The sequence below is a fragment of the Oryzias latipes genome, chromosome 12 (genome assembly GCF_002234675.1).
Source record: "Oryzias latipes chromosome 12, ASM223467v1".
In the NCBI taxonomy this organism is placed as follows: domain Eukaryota; kingdom Metazoa; phylum Chordata; class Actinopteri; order Beloniformes; family Adrianichthyidae; genus Oryzias; species Oryzias latipes.
Genome location: NC_019870.2, coordinates 2,426,302 through 2,445,930, shown reverse-complemented (window position 1 = coordinate 2,445,930; position 19,629 = coordinate 2,426,302). Strand labels below are relative to the sequence as shown.

Sequence of the window (19,629 nt, the reverse complement as noted above, 5' to 3'; positions counted from 1 at the left end):
TTAGCAGCTTTTTCAGGATGTTTCCTCAGGAGGCTTCAGTCAAATATCAGGTTTTAGTTATGAAGTATCCGAAACATTTACATATATTGCCACTATATATGACTGTACAGTCTTAAAACGGGTCCCTTCTGTCTGTGAAGCCGTTCTGGTTTTGCTTTTGGGTTTTTTGGATCACAAAGTTGTGCTAGGGTCACTAATGCGACCACCGATGGAGAGGCAGCGGCAGAATCTTCAAGGTTTCATGCCACCGCCTGATTTAAAAAAAAATCGTTGGCTTGGTCATGACAGTAGCCGGGGATAGCGCCATAACGGAATGGGAGGCCACAGGGTGGTGGCAGCTCTGGTTTGGACGATGTGTAATTGTCTCTGGACGGCGGCTGTCCATATTGAGTGCCCACCGCCGCCAGCAGCCCAGGGTTATATAACAATCAGGCCATTTTGTTTTTGACTCAGATTCGTCTTCTTCTACTTCGCTGTTCTTGTGTGGGTTGCTCTTCTTCTATTGGCGGTGCAGAAAGCGCAAAGTTCTGTCTTCTTCATATTCTTCTCACCACCAGTTTGTCAATCTGCAGGTGTCAGAGGTACCAGCGTCACAAAAAGATATGGTCGCCGCGGTGCTGTCGATGGCAGGATGAGTTTTGTGCAGCATCAATGCCGTCACCCCATTTGGACCCACGGTGGCCAGATTGTCGTCTGGTCATCCCGGGGGTCATCGCGGGGCCCCCGGCCCATGTCCACAGCCCTCTACGAGTTACCGCGCTGCTACCGTTTGATTTCAAACAAACCGGACGGTGGCAGCGGGACGCCAAGTCTGAAATCGGCCAACCCTCAGACGATTTTTGGGACCTTGGAGCCCCTGCTATTGCTCAGTTACCAGACTGTCACCCGTCTGTCACTGGACTGCCAAATATGCCCCATCTACTGATAGATATCAAAATTTGTTCGGTTGCTGTCAAATTATAACCAGTTCTTAAAACCTCCTTGGTCGCCGCACAGCGTGTAAAAATGCGACTTCTGCCTCCGGGATTTACTGAAAAACTTGCCTTTAGGTCGCCGGGCGTGTATGTAACTGTGGTCTTATAAATAACTAAAGTATTTTGGTTTTGTTACTGGAATCTGTGTTTTTTAAAAGTTGTTACAGTTTGAGTATTTATGAATTTTCTTCCTTCAGAGATGTGCGACAGTAATATTCGGTTAATTGGGGGTGGGGGGGGGGGTGATGCTGTATATTTGGAATTTTATGTTTTATTATTAAAGTAAAAAGTATTTAGTTGTTGAGTTCCTGGTGAGTCCATCAGGTGGCGCTGTGAAAGCCGTGACGTTTTTTCCGGTTTCGGTTCAAAATAACTTTTATCTTTAGCTTCATCTTTTCTGGTTTCTCCATTCCCTCCACAGATGGGCGGAGCTTCCTCTTACAGCACCCAGTTCCTGTCTCATTCGGGCCCCCGTGGCCCCCCAGGGATGAACCCTGGCGGGATGGTCCCCTCGCGACATGGACAGCCGCCCCCCTCTGGGGGCTTGTACCAGTCTCACCCCGCTCAGACTCAGAGGATGCCTCTGTACGGGGGCTACACGGGGGGGCAGCAGGGCCTGAAGCGGCCCTTCCCGTCGGAGGTCAGTCGGCAGTTTTGACCGGCGAACGCCGGGACTCTGGGTTAACCTGCAGCCTCTTTTCAGGGTTTTCCGGGTCCGCAGTACGGTTCTGGGGGGATGTCCGGGTATCCCGGCCAGCCTCTGCAGTACCCCACCGCTCCACAGCAGCGATGCGCCCCCTCACCCTCCTACCCCTCCAGCCGGATGCCCCACATGGGGCAGTACTCCTCTGGGTCGCACAATCCGGGGCAGTTCCCCCCCAGCGCCGGCCAGCCCAACCCTCCCCCCCAGTATTACAAGGTTGCTCTCACACTGCGTCACTTTAATTCGTTCCAATCAAAGCACAAAGACGGTCCAAACGAGACCCAAAAAATAAAATACTTTAATATTACAAACAGAACAGCAAGAAGTAAAACTATTAACACATAAACAAAGAAAAAAAGAACCACTTCTCCATAAGTTCACACATTAATTAATGAGTCATTATCACTTAAAAACTGTCAGCTACTCTTTGACTTTAGTGGATTTCTGGATGAAGATTGAGGCTCTGATGATGTCATGTTGACTCCAAACCATTGACTGTATCTGTGACCTGGACTGAGCGAGTAGGACGTCGCCTATAGAAAATGTCTAACTTCTGGTTCCAACCAAATGAAGTCAATTCAGCCGTCATTTTTCCACGACATTTCTGTGGCCACGTTGGAACCAGACCTCCTTAGTAATCTGTCAATCAGATGCTTCGAACGTTCGCCGCGAGGCCACCTACTATTATTGAGGCCTCTGATTGGTCAGTTTATAACTTAAATAACTCGCACTGCAGCAAAAATATCATGAAAATAAGGAGGATTATCAAGAAGATGTTAATAAAAAATCATATCAGATCCAGAATGGTTCTTCTGACCAATAGAATGACTGAGGAAGAGCTGTTTATTTCTCTATAGAAGTCAATGGGATTTTGGCTTCTCGGAGCCACTTCCTGTTTGAAACCTCATGGGGGGGGAGGAGTCACTCGGTCCAGTTCTCAGATACAGTCAATACTCAGAATTTCGATTCCAAAAGAACCTTAAATGACTTCTGGTTCTCTCAGCGTTAGGCTGCACTCTAAAGTGGACCGACCCGCATGAAAACAAGCTAAAAGCTACCTTAAAACAGTGTGGAACCAGCCTCAGGACAGCCTTAAAACACCTTGTTGATCAGCTTAAAAAGCCTTAAGCTATATTCACACCGGGCTCAGAAAAACGCGTTTGAGCGACCAAAAAGTCTGTCAATGCATGTAGATGCGCTTTTCTGGCTTCTTAGTTCAAAATCTGCTCATTTTAGGGCAGGATTTGAGTTTTAGGCACTACGTACAAAAAGTGTGGCGACTGAGCGCACATTTTAAGTTAAACACGTTGAACTTTGACTGATCAGGGACTCGGATTTGGTAGTGAGGTATGGAAAGGAGCTGTGACGAAAAAAGCTGAAGAAAGATTTGCCAGATTTTCAGCGCTTTGGCATTTCACACCAACGCTCCTCCACCTGTCAGAACATGCGCCAGTATCAGGTGCAAAACACCATCCGCTACAAGCGGGTACAAAAACCCACGTTCAGCATGTGCTCGGTCTTCACGTAGCATTAAAACAGCGTGAAAAAAAGCCTCTCGACAGCCGTAGAACAGTTTTGATACGACCTGGAAAAGGTCTTAGAACAGTTGTTAGTTCGTTTCACATTTATCATCATTTTTATTTGTTGCCTTTTCCTGTTGTTGTTGTGACATCCTTGACCAATTGTGGTGTTGTTTTTTTCGGTTTACAGTCGGAGCCTTTCAACGGTCAGGGCGGTCTGCCGCCGGGGGGAGTGGGGGGCTACAACGCCTTCACCCAAGCAGCGGTGAACGGGGTAATAAATGCCGTTCTTTGAGACGTCACAGTTTTAGTTGACAAAGTTAATCCTTTTTGTTTTAATGCTTTCATTGCCGTAAAACCGCTTTGTTGTTACAGAAACCTTTTTAAAAAAAAATCATTTTGTTTGTATTAAACATCAGACACGAGAAAAATCAGAACCAGGACTGAATCAAGCCCGGTTCTGTCAAGGCTGCTCTAAACATGAACATATTCCACTCTGTCCCCCAGCCGGCTCGAGGTGGCGTGATGCCCGGGTACCCCAGCTCGCCAATGGGAGGCAACCCCACCCCTCCCATGACGCCCGGGAGCTCCATACCCCCCTACCTCTCTCCAGGCCAGGACACTAAACCGCCATACCTACCACCTGACTCCAAACCCAACATCAGCGCCCAGCCGCCCCCTACAGGTGAGGCGCCTTATGACACGCTGGGAAGTTTTAGGAATGTGGCCGCGACCCGCCATTGCAGCAGATAGCCAGTAACTAAGCAAACAAAAAGTCTTATCCAAAACAAATGAGATAAAGTTTCAGGGAGCCTGGAGATGACGAACCGTCTGCAGGACGTCCTGAAGTTGAGTCGTGGCATCGGGACGCTTCAAGATAGAAGATCTGAAGTCCAAATTCCATGACTCAACTCGACGCGTTTTCCTCCAAAGGTAATCCCAGCGACGACCTGCGGCTGACATTCCCGGTCCGAGACGGCGTTGTGCTGGAGCCGTTCAGACTGGAGCACAACCTGGCCGTCAGTAACCACGCCTTCCAGCTCCGGGACCCCGTCTACAAAACCCTGATGATGAGGTGAGGAAGAGGACCTCAAACGGTCCTCCGTGGGTTTGGGTTTGGCTTTGTTTAGGATTTTTGTCAGACCCTTCGGGTCGACAAACGTCAGTTTTGTTCGACTGAAGCCAGGATCTTAATCCTCCAACGGCTGTAGGGTTTTACCTTCTGGGTTTCTGTAAGAGTCCGATTTGACGGGTGAGCTGTGTGGAAGTGCAGAGAGACCTGTGATGCTCGGGTCAAGCAAAGAGGACCAGAAACAAACCAGGATAACCCTACCCAGACCCCCTAAAGCTGTGCGCCGTCTCCCCCCACAGGCCGGACCTGGAGCTGCAGTTCAAGTGTTACCACCACGAGGACAGACAGATGAACACTAACTGGCCGGCCTCGGTGCAGGTACTGATGGGTTCTGACGAAGAATTGTTCTGTTCTGTTTGAGGGTTCGGGGGTCAATGACTCATCGTAAACATGGCGCCGCAAGCACAGGAAGCTTTCATCGGGACGCTCTCCTCTCTGCAGGTCAGTGTCAACGCCACGCCTCTGTCCATCGAAAGAGGCGACAACAAAACCTCCCACAAGCCCTTGTACCTGAAGCAGGTGTGCCAGCCGGGGCGCAACACGGTGCAGATCACGGTGACGGCCTGCTGCTGCGTGAGTCCCCGCCCCCTTCCCCGACTGCAGAGGTTCTGTGCCGCTCACACCTGAACACCCCCCTCCCTCTCTTTTCCAGTCTCACCTGTTTGTGCTGCAGCTGGTGCACCGACCGTCCGTCAGGTCCGTCCTGCAGGGCCTGATGAAGAAGAGGCTGCTGCCGGCCGAGCACTGCATCACCAAGAGTGAGTCCCGCGCAGGGGGGAAAAGGCGGGCAGAGCAGGAAGTCCAACGGTTCTGACATGTCACACTACTCAGACGCTGTTTGGATTCTTGCACCAGTTAAAGTTTTCATCTTTTTTAATGAATCCTTCCTCCTGAAATGCCCTTCCACCCTCTTCAGCTTCTCCTGGTTTCCCGTCTCTCCTTCGTCCTTTCCACCAAACGATTCTCAGGTTTACACTCTTGACGAGTGGATGACGTTTTCTTCATTTAGAATGCTTTAAAACCAGTTGGTGTTTGTTTTCACCTTAAAACAAACTGATGTTTATGGAGGTCATGCTGGCATAAATTAAGTTTTTTTTACAGTGATCCCTCGTTTATCGTTGGGGTTAAAAAATATAACCAGCGACAGGTGAATCCGCGAAGTAATTTATTTTTTAAAAATAATTCTACATATTTTAAAGTCCCACTCCGATCATCTTCTGACCTATTTATTCAGGCAAAACCTATAAATCTGTGTTGTTTTCTAGGACATAGTTTCTGCAGAGCGGCAGGAGTTCATTAGAAGTTGACTTCTGAATTGTGGGCGGGACTACAAGTAATCCCAAGTCCACCAGATGTCGCCATCATTGAATTCCTAAAGCTCCGAGTCTTTTTCAGTACAACTGTCATGAAAATCTCCGTGCTTCGTGAAGCGTCACTCAGCCACCGCTAAAAAAAAAAAAGCTGAATTTTGATGTGATGCAGCTTACACACGGCATTGACTTTCGACCAAAGCCTTTTGACCGTCAGCATGAAAAAAGCCAAAATGCTTCCAAACAGGAGCTTTAGGCGAAGTCTGAGCCAATCGGATCACGCGGTCTGTAGGGTCAGCCATGTTTGCGTGCTCTTCGGAAATGTACGAGTAAAGAAACGTGCTGCGCGTTTAAGTTCGGCTTACTGCTTTTACGCTAAATCACATTCATTTTTTTCGATTCTCGGTTATGTAAAATTCACAAAACGATTCAAAATGGATGCGTCTGATAACCCCCCTGTGTGGGAGGAGCTTGCCTCTGAACTGTCTTCCCCTTTTTGCTTCAGTCAAGAGGAACTTCAGCAGCGGCACCATTCCCGGGACGCCGGGCCTGAACGGGGAGGACGGCGTGGAGCAGACGGCCATCAAAGTGTCCCTAAAGTGTCCGATCACCTTCAGGCGGATCCAGCTGCCGGCGCGGGGCCACGACTGCAGACACATACAGGTGAGCTGCGCTGCTGCTCGGAGGCGGGCGCGCCTGCATCGGGCCGGCCCGTCCTCACGTCTGGACCCTCTTTTGCCTTTCCAGTGCTTCGACCTGGAGTCGTACCTGCAGCTGAACTGCGAGAGGGGGACTTGGAGGTGTCCTGTGTGCAAGTAAGTGTGGCGACGCTTGCTCTGCCTCGCCCTGTCAGAGTGGAAGTGAACCAGCTGCTCGCTCCTGTGTTTTGTAGTAAAACGGCGCTGCTGGAGGGGCTGGAGGTGGACCAGTACATGCTGGGGATTCTGGTCTACATCCAGAAGTGAGTCTCCGCCCCTGAACGCCACACAGACCAACTGCTGAGCTCAGGTGGACCTGACAGCTTCTGCTTCCCTCCTCAGCTCCGACTACGAGGAGATCACCATCGATCCCGTGTGCGGCTGGAGGCCGGTTCCGGTCAAACCGGACCTGCACATAAAGGAGGAGCCCGACGGTCCGGTCCTGAAACGCTGCCGCACCGTCAGTCCGAGCCACATGGTGCTGCCCAACGTAATGGAGATGATTGCGGCACTCGGGCCGGCGGCATCGCCGTACCACGGTCTGACAGCAGGGGGCAGAAACACCCCCGACTACAGCCGGCCAGGTGACCCCCCCCAGACAAAGCCCCGCCCCCTTTAAAATAACCATATAACTTTATTTACGGAAATTTTACATGTTGACATTTAGGCAGATTTTTTTCAGATGCAAAGTTTTTAAATTCTGTTTATTTGTAAATTAATTTTTATTGTATTATTTTTAAATTATTTTTTATGGATTCTTTTGATAAAATTACAAAAAATCTTCTTACAAACTAAATACTAAGGTCTAATTTTTTTAAATTAGGGCTCTTTATATACTTTTTCCAGGCGCCTGGAAAGCATTAGAGAAGGAAGATTTAGTCATTTACTTTTCTATCACTGTGGACAACAATGATTTCCTTTGACTGAATATCAAAATGACCTTTTACCTGATCAGCTGTTTTTTTTACCAATCCTTGTTGCGCTTATAAAGGCCTGTTGGCGTACACCAAAACCAAAATGGCTGAGCCAACAAACATTTTTTTACCCGCCAAATTATTGCACTATTTTAAACAGGAAAACTTCGGGTGTTTTACTTTCTAAAATGATAATATGTTGAATGCAAACAGAGGAAGTCACAACAAAATTAAAACTAATTAGAAAATACCTATTTTTATAATTTTGTTGTATTGATCTGTCGTCTTAAAGTCCGGTCTGCCTGATATTTATACGTGGTCGCGAACTGGTGATCCACGGAACTGTTCGTTAGCATAGCAGGTTGGGATCCTAGCATCACAACGCGGCTGTCTCCGTGGAAGGGGCGTGTTCTTGTATGGCGTGCGCTTGTTTACCTCGTGCACAGACCGTAGAGGAGGAGCACGGGAAAAAAATGAATTCACTAAAACCAGAGCTAATAAACATCAATATTTTGGCGCCAAATGAAACGTGTGTTCGTCATCAAAAGAAGTTTCCGCCAGGGTGCCGCCTACTTTTGAGGCCCCTGATCTATAGATGGAATAACCCTATGCAAATTTGACTTCAGCATTTTATGTAAAAGTGCATTGGGGAATGCAAAAGACAAATGAATAATAAAATTAGCCAAAAAGGTACAAAAATTTAAAAAATATGCATCACTGCTAAAAAATTATAGAATTGGATTCAAAAACTAAATAAAAAATTGTAAAACTGTAAAAAATGTGAATAAAATCCAACGCTATAATTTTATTTTTTCCCTGTAGGGAGTCAGGGGTTTTCCAGCCAGTCTGGATTCACAGACTTCCCTAACACTCCTGGAACGCCGACTCTCGGAGAGTACAGCTCTTCCGGACCCCCACCTCCGCTCCCATACCAGCCTGACCAGGTGAGGCTCGTCTTCAAACACGACTCTGGACTCAGGATTTCTGAGGAGGAGAAGTCTCAGTTCCACGAAGAGCGTCGTGGATTTCTTTGTCCTGAACGTTTGCCTCTTTGTGCCCAGACGCCTCACTCTGGACGGATGGAGGCCGTTCTGCTGCAGCACCCCACGGGTGTCCATGGCAACCAGGGCCACGGCGACGCCGGCAGCCCGCTGCCCCAGCGGACCGCCAACACCCAGAATCCACGGCTGCAGGGCGAGGGCTCCTTCGGTCTGGGCGCTCCGGGGGGGGAAGGGGCGGAACACGCTTTAGACGTGAGTGGAACCCAGTTGGTCATGTGATCAAAGACTGAAGGTCACGTGATCCAGCTCAGAAGATGAAAACATTCATGTGTTTCTCCTGGATGATATTTTTTTCAATCAGATCAAAGCAAAATATTGTTTTGTTAAAGACACACTAGGTTTCATGTGTCCAGATGTAAAGAAAAAAAATATCTTACAATTTTTCATGTATTTGACCTGAAAAGGTCACACCAAGGTGTGGGAAATTCCAGAAACCAAAACGTAAAAAACAAAAAGAAAGGAAAAGGAATTTCCAGGAATTCGTGTAAAATGGTAAAAAACGACAGAAAATAAGAAACCGGAAAAGGTAGGCATTATGGGACTGTCACAAGAACAGGCAGACAGACGGCTGGATCCAAATGCAGCAGGTTTATTAGCTCAGCTAAAAGTCCACAAAGCTAAATCAGGGTCAATAACAAGGGTGAGGTCATCAGAGGAGAGACAGGGGTAGTCAGGATCCAGGCGAGGGTCGGGGCAGGCAAACAGTGAGGAGACGGAAGATAAGATCCAAATACAACCCTCAGTAATGAAGGCAGAATCAATACTTCGCACTGAGTGAGGCTCAGTGCAGAGCTTAAGTCTGCTGTGGTTGATTGAAGGAATGAGAGTCAGGTGTGCGGCAACCAGGAAGTGTGTGCAGGGGTTACTGGGAGGTGTAGTGTGGTTAAAACCCTGGAGATGGTTTTCACTGGTGATCGGGGGGGGGGCACTGAAGGTGACACTGAAGGCCCGTACACACCGGGACGAATATCGCGCGCGATTTTCGCCGACGTTTAACGCCTCGTGACTAAACAAAGGGCACCAATGTGAGTGTGCACACCGACGCGAAAAAATGCCACGCGTCAAAGCGTCAAAAAAAAAAAAAACTCCTCGGGTTCGTTTTTTTTTTTTTTGACGCGTCGCGTCGAAATCTATTCGACCAATCTATTCGACCGCTTTTGCACACGTGTCTGGAGCCTCTGAAGTTACAGTAAAACACAACTTGGGGGCGCTCAAACACAAAACTGCCTTTCTGAGCACACATACCAGCGAAGAAGATAGACGCCAAGTTGCATCTACACAGCCGCAAAGAAATAATGACGGACATTCTAAAATATCCCCGAAGCTTGAAATATTCATGTTTTCTTTGTATGATTCTGACAAGCGTGTAAATACTTGCTCTCTTCTTCTGAGTGAAAAGCGACTTTAAGAAGCGTAAAGTTGCGCAGCGCCACCTTGTGTACAGGAGTATTTCTGTTTACATTAAGCGCCATCTAATGTCAGGGAATGAAATTGCATGTTCGCTCGGCTCATCGTCAGCGAAAATCGCCTGGGTGTGAACACAAAAAACGTGGCGAAAAACGCTGGCGAGTAACGCCTGGCGAATATTCGTCCCGGTGTGTACGGGCCTTGACATCGCTGATTGGATGACGATATCCTGTATCGCTTACGTCATCGTCCAATCAGCGATGTCCCATAATGCCCACCTCTTGTGGTTTCTTATTGTCCTTTCTTTTTTAACATTTCATTTTGTTTTCTAAAAATTACTTTTGCTTTTCAAAATATAGTAATTTTCTTTAATTTGGAAACCAGAAAAGGTAGGTACTATGGACATCGCTTATTGGATGATGATGTTTTACATAATTTCTACCAAATGTTATCATCATCATCATCATCATCATCCAATCACTTGTTTCTCATCGTGTTTGTTTTTCTAACATTTTTTCTTTCTTTCTGGAAATTACTTTTGCTTTCTGATTTTTTTGTTTTTCCTTTTTGGTTTCTGTAATTTTTTTGTTCTCTAAAATGTAATGCTGTTTTTTTATTATTTGTTTTGCTTTTTTAATTGTCGTTGTGATCTGTAAAATGTTTTTGGGTCGCGTGATTTGTTGATGTGGTTTGGACTTCAGGGCCACCGTACGACAGGCTTCAGACTGACTGGACTGACATTAGGACTTTAACTGAATCCCAGATTTTTATGTGCTTGTTGGGTTTTTTTGTGAGAAATCGGGTCCGATCACGTAGTTTCGGACTTGATTGGAGTCAGATTCTTATTTTATTGTCATTATTATGATCAGTTTATATATTTTAAGCTTATTACAGATATATAGTCTACCAGAAATCTGCATATCATGAACAGATGTTGACATTTTATCGTCGTAAACGCAGCAGACTACGGCACCAGTTTGAGATAATCAAAGATTCATACTGGGATTTATAACTCTTTTAATAAGTGTTTAACAATGACAGCATGTCTCTCTAGAAGTTTGTTTTAATGCAATCAATGACCTACGAAGGCATCTTAACCCTTGTGCTATCCTAGGCACTTTAACATTGGGAGTTGGGTCATCTAGACCCACTAAACAGTGCGCTGAACCTTTTTTCTTCAATGATTTGTGATCTTCACTGGTTTCCATGGATTACATGAAATCTTTCCACCTTTATCCACCTTTGTCATGGTAGGAATAACACGTCAATGTAATGGTGGGGTCATCTGAGATAGCACAAGGGTTAAACAGAAAAAGTTCAGGTTCTTTTTTTGCACATTTATGTAAAATTCTCCTCCATAAATTGAGTATTAAGTATTACATGAGCACATTTTTTAATGTTTTTGTCATCCAAACACTTGAATTAGCTCAGTTTGTTTATTTTTCAATTTAGAGCTTTTAAAGGTTTTTTTTTTTAAAGATTCTGACATCCAACTTTAAATTGTGTTCACTTTATTTTTTTTTAATCTGTTGATGTCTGCTTGGAAAATAGCTGATGGGAGGGGCCTACTTTAAGATTTTGCACAGGGCCCCCAAACCTTTAGCTCCGCCCCTGCCTGAAGCTGACCTACACAAAGATGCTGGACGTCCGGCTTTAACTGCTGCTCCGTTTTGCTTCTGAAGCTCCTCCCCGAACTCACCAACCCGGACGAGCTGCTGTCGTACCTGGGCCCCCCCGACCTCCCCAACAACAGCAGTGACGACCTGCTGGCGCTGTTCGAGACCAACTGAAGCTTCCGGCCTCCCATCCGCCGTCGCCGGGTGAACGCCCTGCTCTGTGTGTGCGTGAGTGGCAGTGTTGTCGTGTGTCATTCCGTTCTCTAAGCTGGACTCCGCCCACGCCGCCTGCGACACGTCGACTCAGAAGGTTTGACCAGGAGGAACTCGAAGCTTTTTGAACCATTTCTGCTGCGAGAGGCAGGGCGCCCCCTGCTGGAGAGTCATTGTACAGTCACGCTGAGTCCAAACGTACCAAACCAACCTTCTAGCACAAAAACACTAAACTCTGGTGACATTTTGATTAAAAGACACGCAAAAACAGCTGAACGTGTCTGCCGTCTGCTCTCCAGACGTCTTCAGTTTGGTCACAGGTGCCGCCTTTCAGTTTTTAAGCTTCACCTACAGGTTTAACAACGCTCCCATCTAAACATGAAAACATAAGAAACTCACATTTATAACGTCCTACAAAGCTCAGTGACTCCACCCCCAAACTGTCACCATAGAAACTGCACAAAACGAGGTTAAAAGATCTGCTGCGATGATATCCCAGATCTTGATGTAAAATACCAACATGTCAGATGAGATTTTTATTTTTTTGGAACTGTTTTCAAATGTATTTAAACTCATTCCAGAGGATTACAGCAGTGGTGTCCAACCCTTTTCAGGCCACAGACCGGCTTCATGTCAGACAATATTTGCACCGACCAGCCAGTACAAGGATGAAGTTGGCCTAAAATCTTTTCTTCCTTTAAGCTTCCAGTTTCCCTGAAAAACTGTCACTATTAATCCACATTTGAAGGAAAGACGCCTGGTTTTTGTCTGTTAAGTGCAGATTTCTTTTATTTTGAAGTGGAAGGCTCTTCTTCTGTTTCCTCTTTTCTGCCAAAAGAATCTTTCCGTTACGTTTGTTTTTGTTAACATGGCTAGCTTGAAGGTTTCCGTTTATCAGTCGGAGCAGTCGCTTTAAGAAAGTATGGGATGAATCTTCCACACGTGACCGAGCGACTTGACCTGCGTCAGGAATGAGTTGGAAGTGGTGAAGAGAATCCAGTAGTTTTCCCAAAATTAAACGTCTTTCAGAGTCAGATTAGAAATAAAACGGAAAGGTGGTGTTTTTGGTTTTTATCTCTGCAGCCCGGTACCAGCTGCCCAACGGACCGGTACCGGTCTGTGCTCTGGGGGTTGGGGACCACTGAATTACACAACTTCACACCTGTTTCTTCAGTCTAATCTAGAAATGCAGCTCGTTAGAAAACACATCAGTGACTTTCGCACTGCACCGTTGTTAAGGTGGTAGTTTTTTTAAGGTAGAAAAAAAAAATTTTCACACACAAACACAGCTGTGTTGATTAGCAAATGAAGCAATAAACAACAGCAGCATCTTTGACACCAGACTGTATGTTAACTTTTAGTGCAAGGTCATGCCTCTGGACTCTCTACTGAAACCAGCCTCAAGTGGTCATTTGTGGAACCACAACATTTGGTATTTCTGGGGTTTGCTTCATGTTTGTGAAGGGAATGTGCAAAAACGCTGGTTACTAAGGAAAATTGGAAAAATTACTTTGACATGGAGATTTTAAAAAATGATCAATGTTTTTATCGACCGAAAAGGTGAAAAAGAATCTATGGTTGCTATGGACTCGTTGGCTCCAGTAAGCCACCATTTTGAATCAAAATGGGACTTTTCCAGCTGTTGTCAATGTGAGCTGGTTGGTGCCTGAAGGAGGCGTGGCCAATGCCAAAGCAGCAGTTTACCTTGAGGTGTTTGGTGTCTAAAACAAGCTTTGAGTAGGATGTTGAGGGTCTTCCAGAAAATAAGAAACACAAGAAAAATTGACCCTCCATAAAACAAAAGTAGCATTCTTAATTTGTCAACTTTGGTACAAGGTTTCAAGTTGTTTTTTTAAATCATCCTAATGAATCTGTTTTTCTCTGCAATTTCAATATAAAAAAAAAACAATATAAAAATTCCAAACCCAACAATGTTTGTCTGTTTGAGGTAAATTCAGACACTATTATTCTCTTTTTTGAATAAATTAATCTGGTTTTCTAACTGGATATTTCATTTTAGACGATCCCCTTTAATAGAGACTTGGTATGAAGCTAAAGTCACGGGACCAGATGTGCGAATTTACCCCAAATCTCAAGTGTTAACATGTTAAGGCCGAGTCACACGACCACTAGGTAAATTTTGCGCATATTGCATGGATGAAAATTGGTCATATGTGGAAAAAGTGTGAAAAGTTGTGGTCTTTACGTAAAAATTTCACAGATGTATCACAAATGAACCACGTTAGACCAATGAAGAACGAGTAAACCCCGCAAAGAAGCGTGCATGATTTTTGCGCTGTTATATGAAATTCATTAATGATTCGTGCGTCGATAACCTAATTTGTGATATGTGAGCTGATATAAAAGTTGTACATGGGTGGTACATGTGTGAAAAGTCTGATAGACATACGGTCGTGGAAAACCATCTCACAAACACCTCGCCCAATTGCGTAACATTAACGTAATAATTGTAGATAAACTATGTAAAATACACGTAAACTGCTTAGTTCTCAACCGACCAAAAAGTTTTGAACATCTCAAAGCCGAATTCCCGTCGGATGAAACCCTCGACGGACATCTGCCCACATCGACAGATGACGAAAGCGGGAAACACTTATGGATTACGTTAGTCACACGTGTATCACAAAAGACGGACATTTCATACGTGGAAAACGCACAAAATGTATGTAGCTGCTCTGTGACACAGCCTTAAGAAAATCAACATTTTATGATCAGTTTATAGTTTTCTCTGAACAAAACCTTTAGCTTGAAAAAGCTTTGGCTCCTGTGTTGACGTTCTTTGAACTACCGTAACTCTTTGACCGTTTACGCAATCAACACTTATGCAATTAATGGAAACCAGCTGATTCTGACTCTCAGAAAAGCAGCGTTGAAATCCGTTGAAATTACTCCAATTTCGTAAACAGTAGAAGAGTTACGCTAGCAAGGACGTCTCTTGAATTGCTATACCACCCTTGGCCACTAGGGTGTGGTATCACACTTTATAGCCTGATAGTTTGAGCAGAGATACAAGAACTACTTTAAAATTTACATCTGTCCAATCGGGTATTAGATCGCAAAAATTTGTGTCCAAGCAGTTTTTTTTTTGTTTTTTCGTTTGTTGTTTTTGTCTTTTCTATAACAAATGACAGAAAACGTCACGAAGCTTCCCACAAACACCAGAGCGTAGAGGATTCTCCCACATCGAAACGGTTCTTTGAGGCAGAGCTGAGGTTTTCGTTGTGTCCCGCAGCACTGTGAACGCCCCACACACAAACACTGTTGGTTTGCCGCGGGGGGGGGGGGGGGGGGGGGGGGGTGTTGAACTTTTTCTGTAAATGAACTGTGTGTCACGGCGTTTTCTGCCACCGGAAAGTCATTGTATGTTTCTGAGCGGTCTGACACGTAGAGCCCATCCTGCCGCGGGTTGACGTACTGTATACTCAGCTGTTTTCATTAGAGAACGTGTGTTTATCGAATCAAACGATCATTTATTAACTTTATTGTCTGTGGTTGGATAATTGTTGTAAACATTCTGTATGTTGGAAACTATACCGCAGTTGTAAAAAAAACAAAAGTGTCACAGTCATGTGTATGTACATGATGCATGTATGACGGCGAGGGGTGTGGTGGGGTGGGGGGTTGGCTCTGTGACGGCGCTGCTGCACGCCATCTAAACAGCTGTCTTGACAAATCTGAGCAACACATATTTGAAAATAACGGACTATTCAACTGCAAAATTTGTTTTGAAGAGGTGTTTTTTTAAATATGTAAACTATTCCACATATTTTGTAACACATTGTAATTGCCATTTTTTTCTATTTATTTTTTAATCATGATCATCATTGTACACACAGTTACTTTGTCGCTCTCCTGAATTGAAATTAAAAGTCACTTTATTTAGAAAAAGATTTTGTTTTTAATGGTGATGAGTTTTTAACTTGTTTTTGAAAGATTTTTATTTTTATCAATCCAGTCATACACAAAATACACACATTTAGCAAAGTCTTAAAATAAAGAAATAAATGAAATTAATAAATAAATATAAATAACGATAATGATAGCAAAAAAAATGTGTTTTTTTAATCTGCAGCAGTTTAAAAACTTTCATTATGTTTCCAGGAAGTGTAAAGAAAAATTCCATACATAAATGTCACAAAACCTAAGTTTAATATTTAAAGCAGAGGTCTCACCTATCATAAGGCACTTAAAATGCAAACGTGCTTCACTAATTGTCCAGTTGAACGCTTTACGTCATACTTAAATTATTTCAATTTTTCCCCGCCTCCTAAATTGTCAGATTGTGGGAAAAACCTCCAAAAGTCCGCCATCGTTATGAAGACAGCGGAGGAAGCTCTGTCAGAGGCCCCGCCTCTCTGCGTCGTGATTGGTCCATTCTGGCGGCGTTCGTCTGACAGAGACTGTGACGTTTGAGGAGGAAAGTATAAAACCCCACAGCAAGCGGGCGGAGTGCGGTGAGGCGTTCACGGACATTTTACCGAACAGCGAAGCTTCACACAAACTTCGCACGAAAGATGGCAAACCCGAAGGTTTTCTTTGACATCAGCATCGACGGCGCGAACGCGGGCAGGATCGTGATGGAGGTGAGGCAGCCGTTCCACCTGGTGTCAGCTTCGCGACGACGGGGCCGCGTTTCGGCGCTAAAGGCTGCTGGGAACGCCCAGCATCCTCTGATCTGCTGACATTTCTGCAGCCGGAAACGATCCGTGCATCCATTATTTACAAGTAGCAGCTCTCCTTCACATAAATGCGACATCTTTAAGTTTTCTGCTGTTCATTCTAAAAAACACTTGAGATATTTCTTGCATTTTTACATGTAAAATTATTCATTTATATTTGAGAAATTAAGGGTTTGTGCTTTAATTATATACACTTTTTGTTGTGAAAGTACATGATATTAACCATGATTTTATTAGACATGTTATTGTTTACACAGACATTCAACATAACGCCTAAAAGGTTGCTAAATCCACTCATGAAGGATCCAGCTCCGACAGATCCTTCTTGCTCTGACTCTGGTTTGTTTCTCCTGCAGCTGCGAGCCGATGCCGTCCCAAAGACTGCAGGTGGGTGAGCTCCAGTCGACCTGAGACGTCCATCAGCATCTCCAAAAGGGAACCGTCATGATGCATTAGAGAGTCGAGCGTCTGTCCCACTTACACATTGTCAGAAATGTGACCTAGTTTCTCAGCGAGGCCAGAAAAAAGGGCTGATGGGTGTTCATGGAGGAGAGAGGACGGTCCCTGGGACGCAAAGAGCATCGCGACGATGGTTTGACCCCAGGGTCGAGAGGCCGTGACACACAGTCCACCACCTGAGAAAAAAACAGCGAAAATAAAGAAACAAATCAACCATAAACAGAAACCCTTTTAAAAATGAAATATAAATATTTAAAGAACATTTTCTTTTTCATTTTTGATTAAGCATTAAGGTCCCCAAAAACATGCCTGCTGGAATTTGATAAAAGATGGATTGGTAGAACAACTTAAGTAGTGAATTAGGATTCAGTTAAAGCAGTTCTCCAGCATAGAACAAAATAAGGAAAAAATGACACAAAGTGCAAAATAAATGATAAAAAAATTAGTAACTACCTTTAAAAAAAGTGATTATAAAACAAGGATTCCTTCTGTTGAGTGTAGCTCTTTGATTTAAGAGTTTTATGGTGTTTAAAATAAAATATGTCGTGTATCTGGTAGAATAAAGCACAAATGTTTCATTTTGTAATATTTAATACTGAATGAATTAAAAAAAAATTCTAATGCGTCATGTGTCAGTTTAGAAAACCCAGTGAGTATGTTTTCTAAAACCATTTCATTCCTACCCAGCAGAGGGCGCTGTTGTTTGGCCAAAATGCATTCAACGTCAGCAGCTTGCATAGCCAGCATTTGTCTGGACGGTGGTCAGATAACGCTCTCCTAAATCTGCTTTTTAGCACTAAAGCTGCGTTCACATCGCCCTCGGCAACGCGCCTTCAAGCGACCACTTCAATGAAAAGTCAAAGTAAATACGTGTTTTTTTGCTTCCGGCTTCAAAACGTATTCACGCAAAGCAATGCAGGTTTTTACGACTAGCTCTATGTACAAAACCTGTGGCCCCTGAACGCTCGTCGCCAGTTAAACCAGGTCGACCAATCAGAGACTGGGATTTGGTAGTGATGTAGGATTTGGTTTTTCTGGTGAACCCGGACACGACGACAAGCCTGATGACGTCTGCGCTCGTTTTTTAAATAAAGATAAACCAAGACCACTATCCTGACGTGATGGTTCACTCATATCCACCATTGCAAGGACGCTAGCAATGAGCCCAACCGTTTGCATTTTTATGCCCAAATTGCGACATTTCGCTCCAAGCCTCTTCCAACTGAAGGTGCTGGATATGCTTTAGTAAACAGTGGAAAAAGAAGAAGCCCCTCCCTGCTTGTCCAGTGTGAACACCACAGGGTGTTCCCATTCAAGAACGGGCGTCAAAAGTCCGGTGTGTACATAACTTAAGCAGGAGGCAAACATGCTGGACGGCGAGCACTGAGGACCAGCATTAGAGTCACGTTTTCTGGGGATAGTGGTTTCGAAAACTTTTGAAAAAAAGTTTCCTCTTCGACACCCGAAGCCAAGCGTTTAACCCTTTAACACTGGACACGTCGCCGATGACGCCTAGATAACACACGCTCTTTGAACGACTTTGACTCGCGGACCATTTATGCAGTTAACTTGACGGATTCTGACGTGGAGAAATGTGCACGATATGTCACACTTTACGTTAGTTAAAGTGGATTCTTACGCTAGAATCGGCTGATACACGCTGATTGCATAAAAATGTTACTGTTGTGCTAGTTGCATATCACCGCAAAACTGCTTTACCCTCTTTCTTTTTTTTTTTTACAGAAAACTTCCGAGCTTTGTGCACCGGAGAGAAAGGTTTTGGCTTCAAAGGCTCTTCTTTTCATCGCATCATCCCCAAATTCATGTGCCAGGTACACCGAAGCCAAGACAAACCAGTCTTTGTTCCAGTGGCTGCGTGGACTGGACTTCTTTGGTTGCTTTCAGGGCGGAGACTTCACCAACCACGACGGCACCGGCGGCAAGTCCATCTACGGGGAAACGTTTCCCGATGAGAACTTCCAGCTGAAGCACAAGGGAATGGGGACTCTGTCCATGGCCAACGCCGGCCCCAACACCAACGGATCGCAGTTCTTCATCTGCACGGCCTCGACCGACTGGTGAGGGGTGTGTTCGGGTGTGTTCAGGGGTGCGTTCAAGTGCCGTTGGTTAAGCTAGTGTGCTGCTCGGCAGGCTGAACGGGAAGCACGTGGTGTTTGGAAGCGTCCTGGAGGGCATCGACGTCGTCAAGGCCATGGAGAAACACGGTTCGAAGAGCGGCACCCCCAAAGCCAAGGTCATCATCGCCGACTGTGGGGAGCTGAAATAGAGCCGCCGCTGATCTGAACTTAGCCGTCAAATGTCGTGTTTAGTGCAATCAGATAAACATTTAGACCTAAAGTGCTTAGGTTTGTGTTTCTATGATATTTTTTACCTGGTATTCTTTCCTGTAGAAGTTATATTTGTTAAAAATGTTCGTTGCAAATGGAAATCTGCGCTCGGTTCTGACCCTTCTCCTGTACAGAGTCTGTTTGTATTGCTGGTATGACATAAAGGTCTGTAAAATGGGTCTTTCGTTTGCGTTTCTTTGAGTGTCTTTGTGCAGAAGCTTCCCTTCTGTCCACATCGTTCTGCATCCAAACAGTAGACAGACGAACACGTTTGATTGGGCTGCCCTTTATTTTAGTTTTTTATTTTAACATCTGAAAACGGCAACGTGGCTTTAATGAGCGGGAAAATCAAAGTTACCAAGTAAACTAACCACAACTGGTAAAAAAAGATAAAAACTTCAGAGGAGACTAAAATCTCCTGATGGTTGAAAGGTTTGGTAAGAACCAAAATTCCTTAAAACTGACTTCCATTTAAATATATTTTGATAGCAGGGCTTAAGCTTTCATAAAATCTGGTAAATATTTGGTAAATACAGAACGTCTGGCTCCCCTTTTTCCAGGTTTCCGTAGCTAA

General features: G+C 44.8%; 2 protein-coding genes across 3 annotated transcripts in view; both read left to right on the top strand.

The window, feature by feature from the left end:
- zmiz2 (zinc finger MIZ-type containing 2) overlaps nucleotides 1–13,054 on the top strand; it is a 31,504-nt gene extending 18,450 nt beyond the window's left edge. For both annotated transcript variants that reach the window (XM_020707441.2, XM_011481424.3), the window contains exons 6-20: nucleotides 1,396–1,614; nucleotides 1,678–1,893; nucleotides 3,388–3,471; nucleotides 3,705–3,882; nucleotides 4,131–4,272; nucleotides 4,569–4,647; nucleotides 4,771–4,902; nucleotides 4,982–5,087; nucleotides 6,145–6,302; nucleotides 6,387–6,454; nucleotides 6,532–6,600; nucleotides 6,680–6,921; nucleotides 8,074–8,195; nucleotides 8,313–8,504; nucleotides 11,402–13,054. In XM_020707441.2, coding sequence (XP_020563100.1) covers nucleotides 1,396–1,614; nucleotides 1,678–1,893; nucleotides 3,388–3,471; nucleotides 3,705–3,882; nucleotides 4,131–4,272; nucleotides 4,569–4,647; nucleotides 4,771–4,902; nucleotides 4,982–5,087; nucleotides 6,145–6,302; nucleotides 6,387–6,454; nucleotides 6,532–6,600; nucleotides 6,680–6,921; nucleotides 8,074–8,195; nucleotides 8,313–8,504; nucleotides 11,402–11,509 — 2,115 coding nt within the window. In that variant the 3' untranslated portion in view covers nucleotides 11,510–13,054. The remainder of the gene's footprint in view (nucleotides 1–1,395; nucleotides 1,615–1,677; nucleotides 1,894–3,387; nucleotides 3,472–3,704; nucleotides 3,883–4,130; nucleotides 4,273–4,568; nucleotides 4,648–4,770; nucleotides 4,903–4,981; nucleotides 5,088–6,144; nucleotides 6,303–6,386; nucleotides 6,455–6,531; nucleotides 6,601–6,679; nucleotides 6,922–8,073; nucleotides 8,196–8,312; nucleotides 8,505–11,401) is intronic.
- A 2,945-nt stretch (nucleotides 13,055–15,999) lies between these two features.
- On the top strand, nucleotides 16,000–19,234 carry LOC101163424 (peptidyl-prolyl cis-trans isomerase). Its single transcript, XM_011481423.3, has 5 exons — nucleotides 16,000–16,152; nucleotides 16,605–16,635; nucleotides 18,451–18,539; nucleotides 18,613–18,785; nucleotides 18,859–19,234. Exons 1-5 carry the CDS (start codon nucleotides 16,084–16,086, stop codon nucleotides 18,992–18,994), a joined length of 498 nt encoding a protein of 165 aa, XP_011479725.1. The 5' UTR covers nucleotides 16,000–16,083; the 3' UTR covers nucleotides 18,995–19,234.
- Nucleotides 19,235–19,629: the final 395 nt, after the last annotated feature.

What these genes read in the sequence shown, in the direction of transcription:
- LOC101163424 (XM_011481423.3), top strand. Translation starts at nt 16,084, where the DNA reads ATGGCAAACCCGAAGGTTTTCTTTGACATCAGCATCGACGGCGCGAAC. An exon ending in TCCCCAAATTCATGTGCCAG is followed by an intron (nt 18,540 to 18,612) that starts GTACACCGAAGC and finishes GGTTGCTTTCAG; the next exon opens with GGCGGAGACTTCACCAACCA. An exon ending in TGCACGGCCTCGACCGACTG is followed by an intron (nt 18,786 to 18,858) that starts GTGAGGGGTGTG and finishes GCTGCTCGGCAG; the next exon opens with GCTGAACGGGAAGCACGTGG.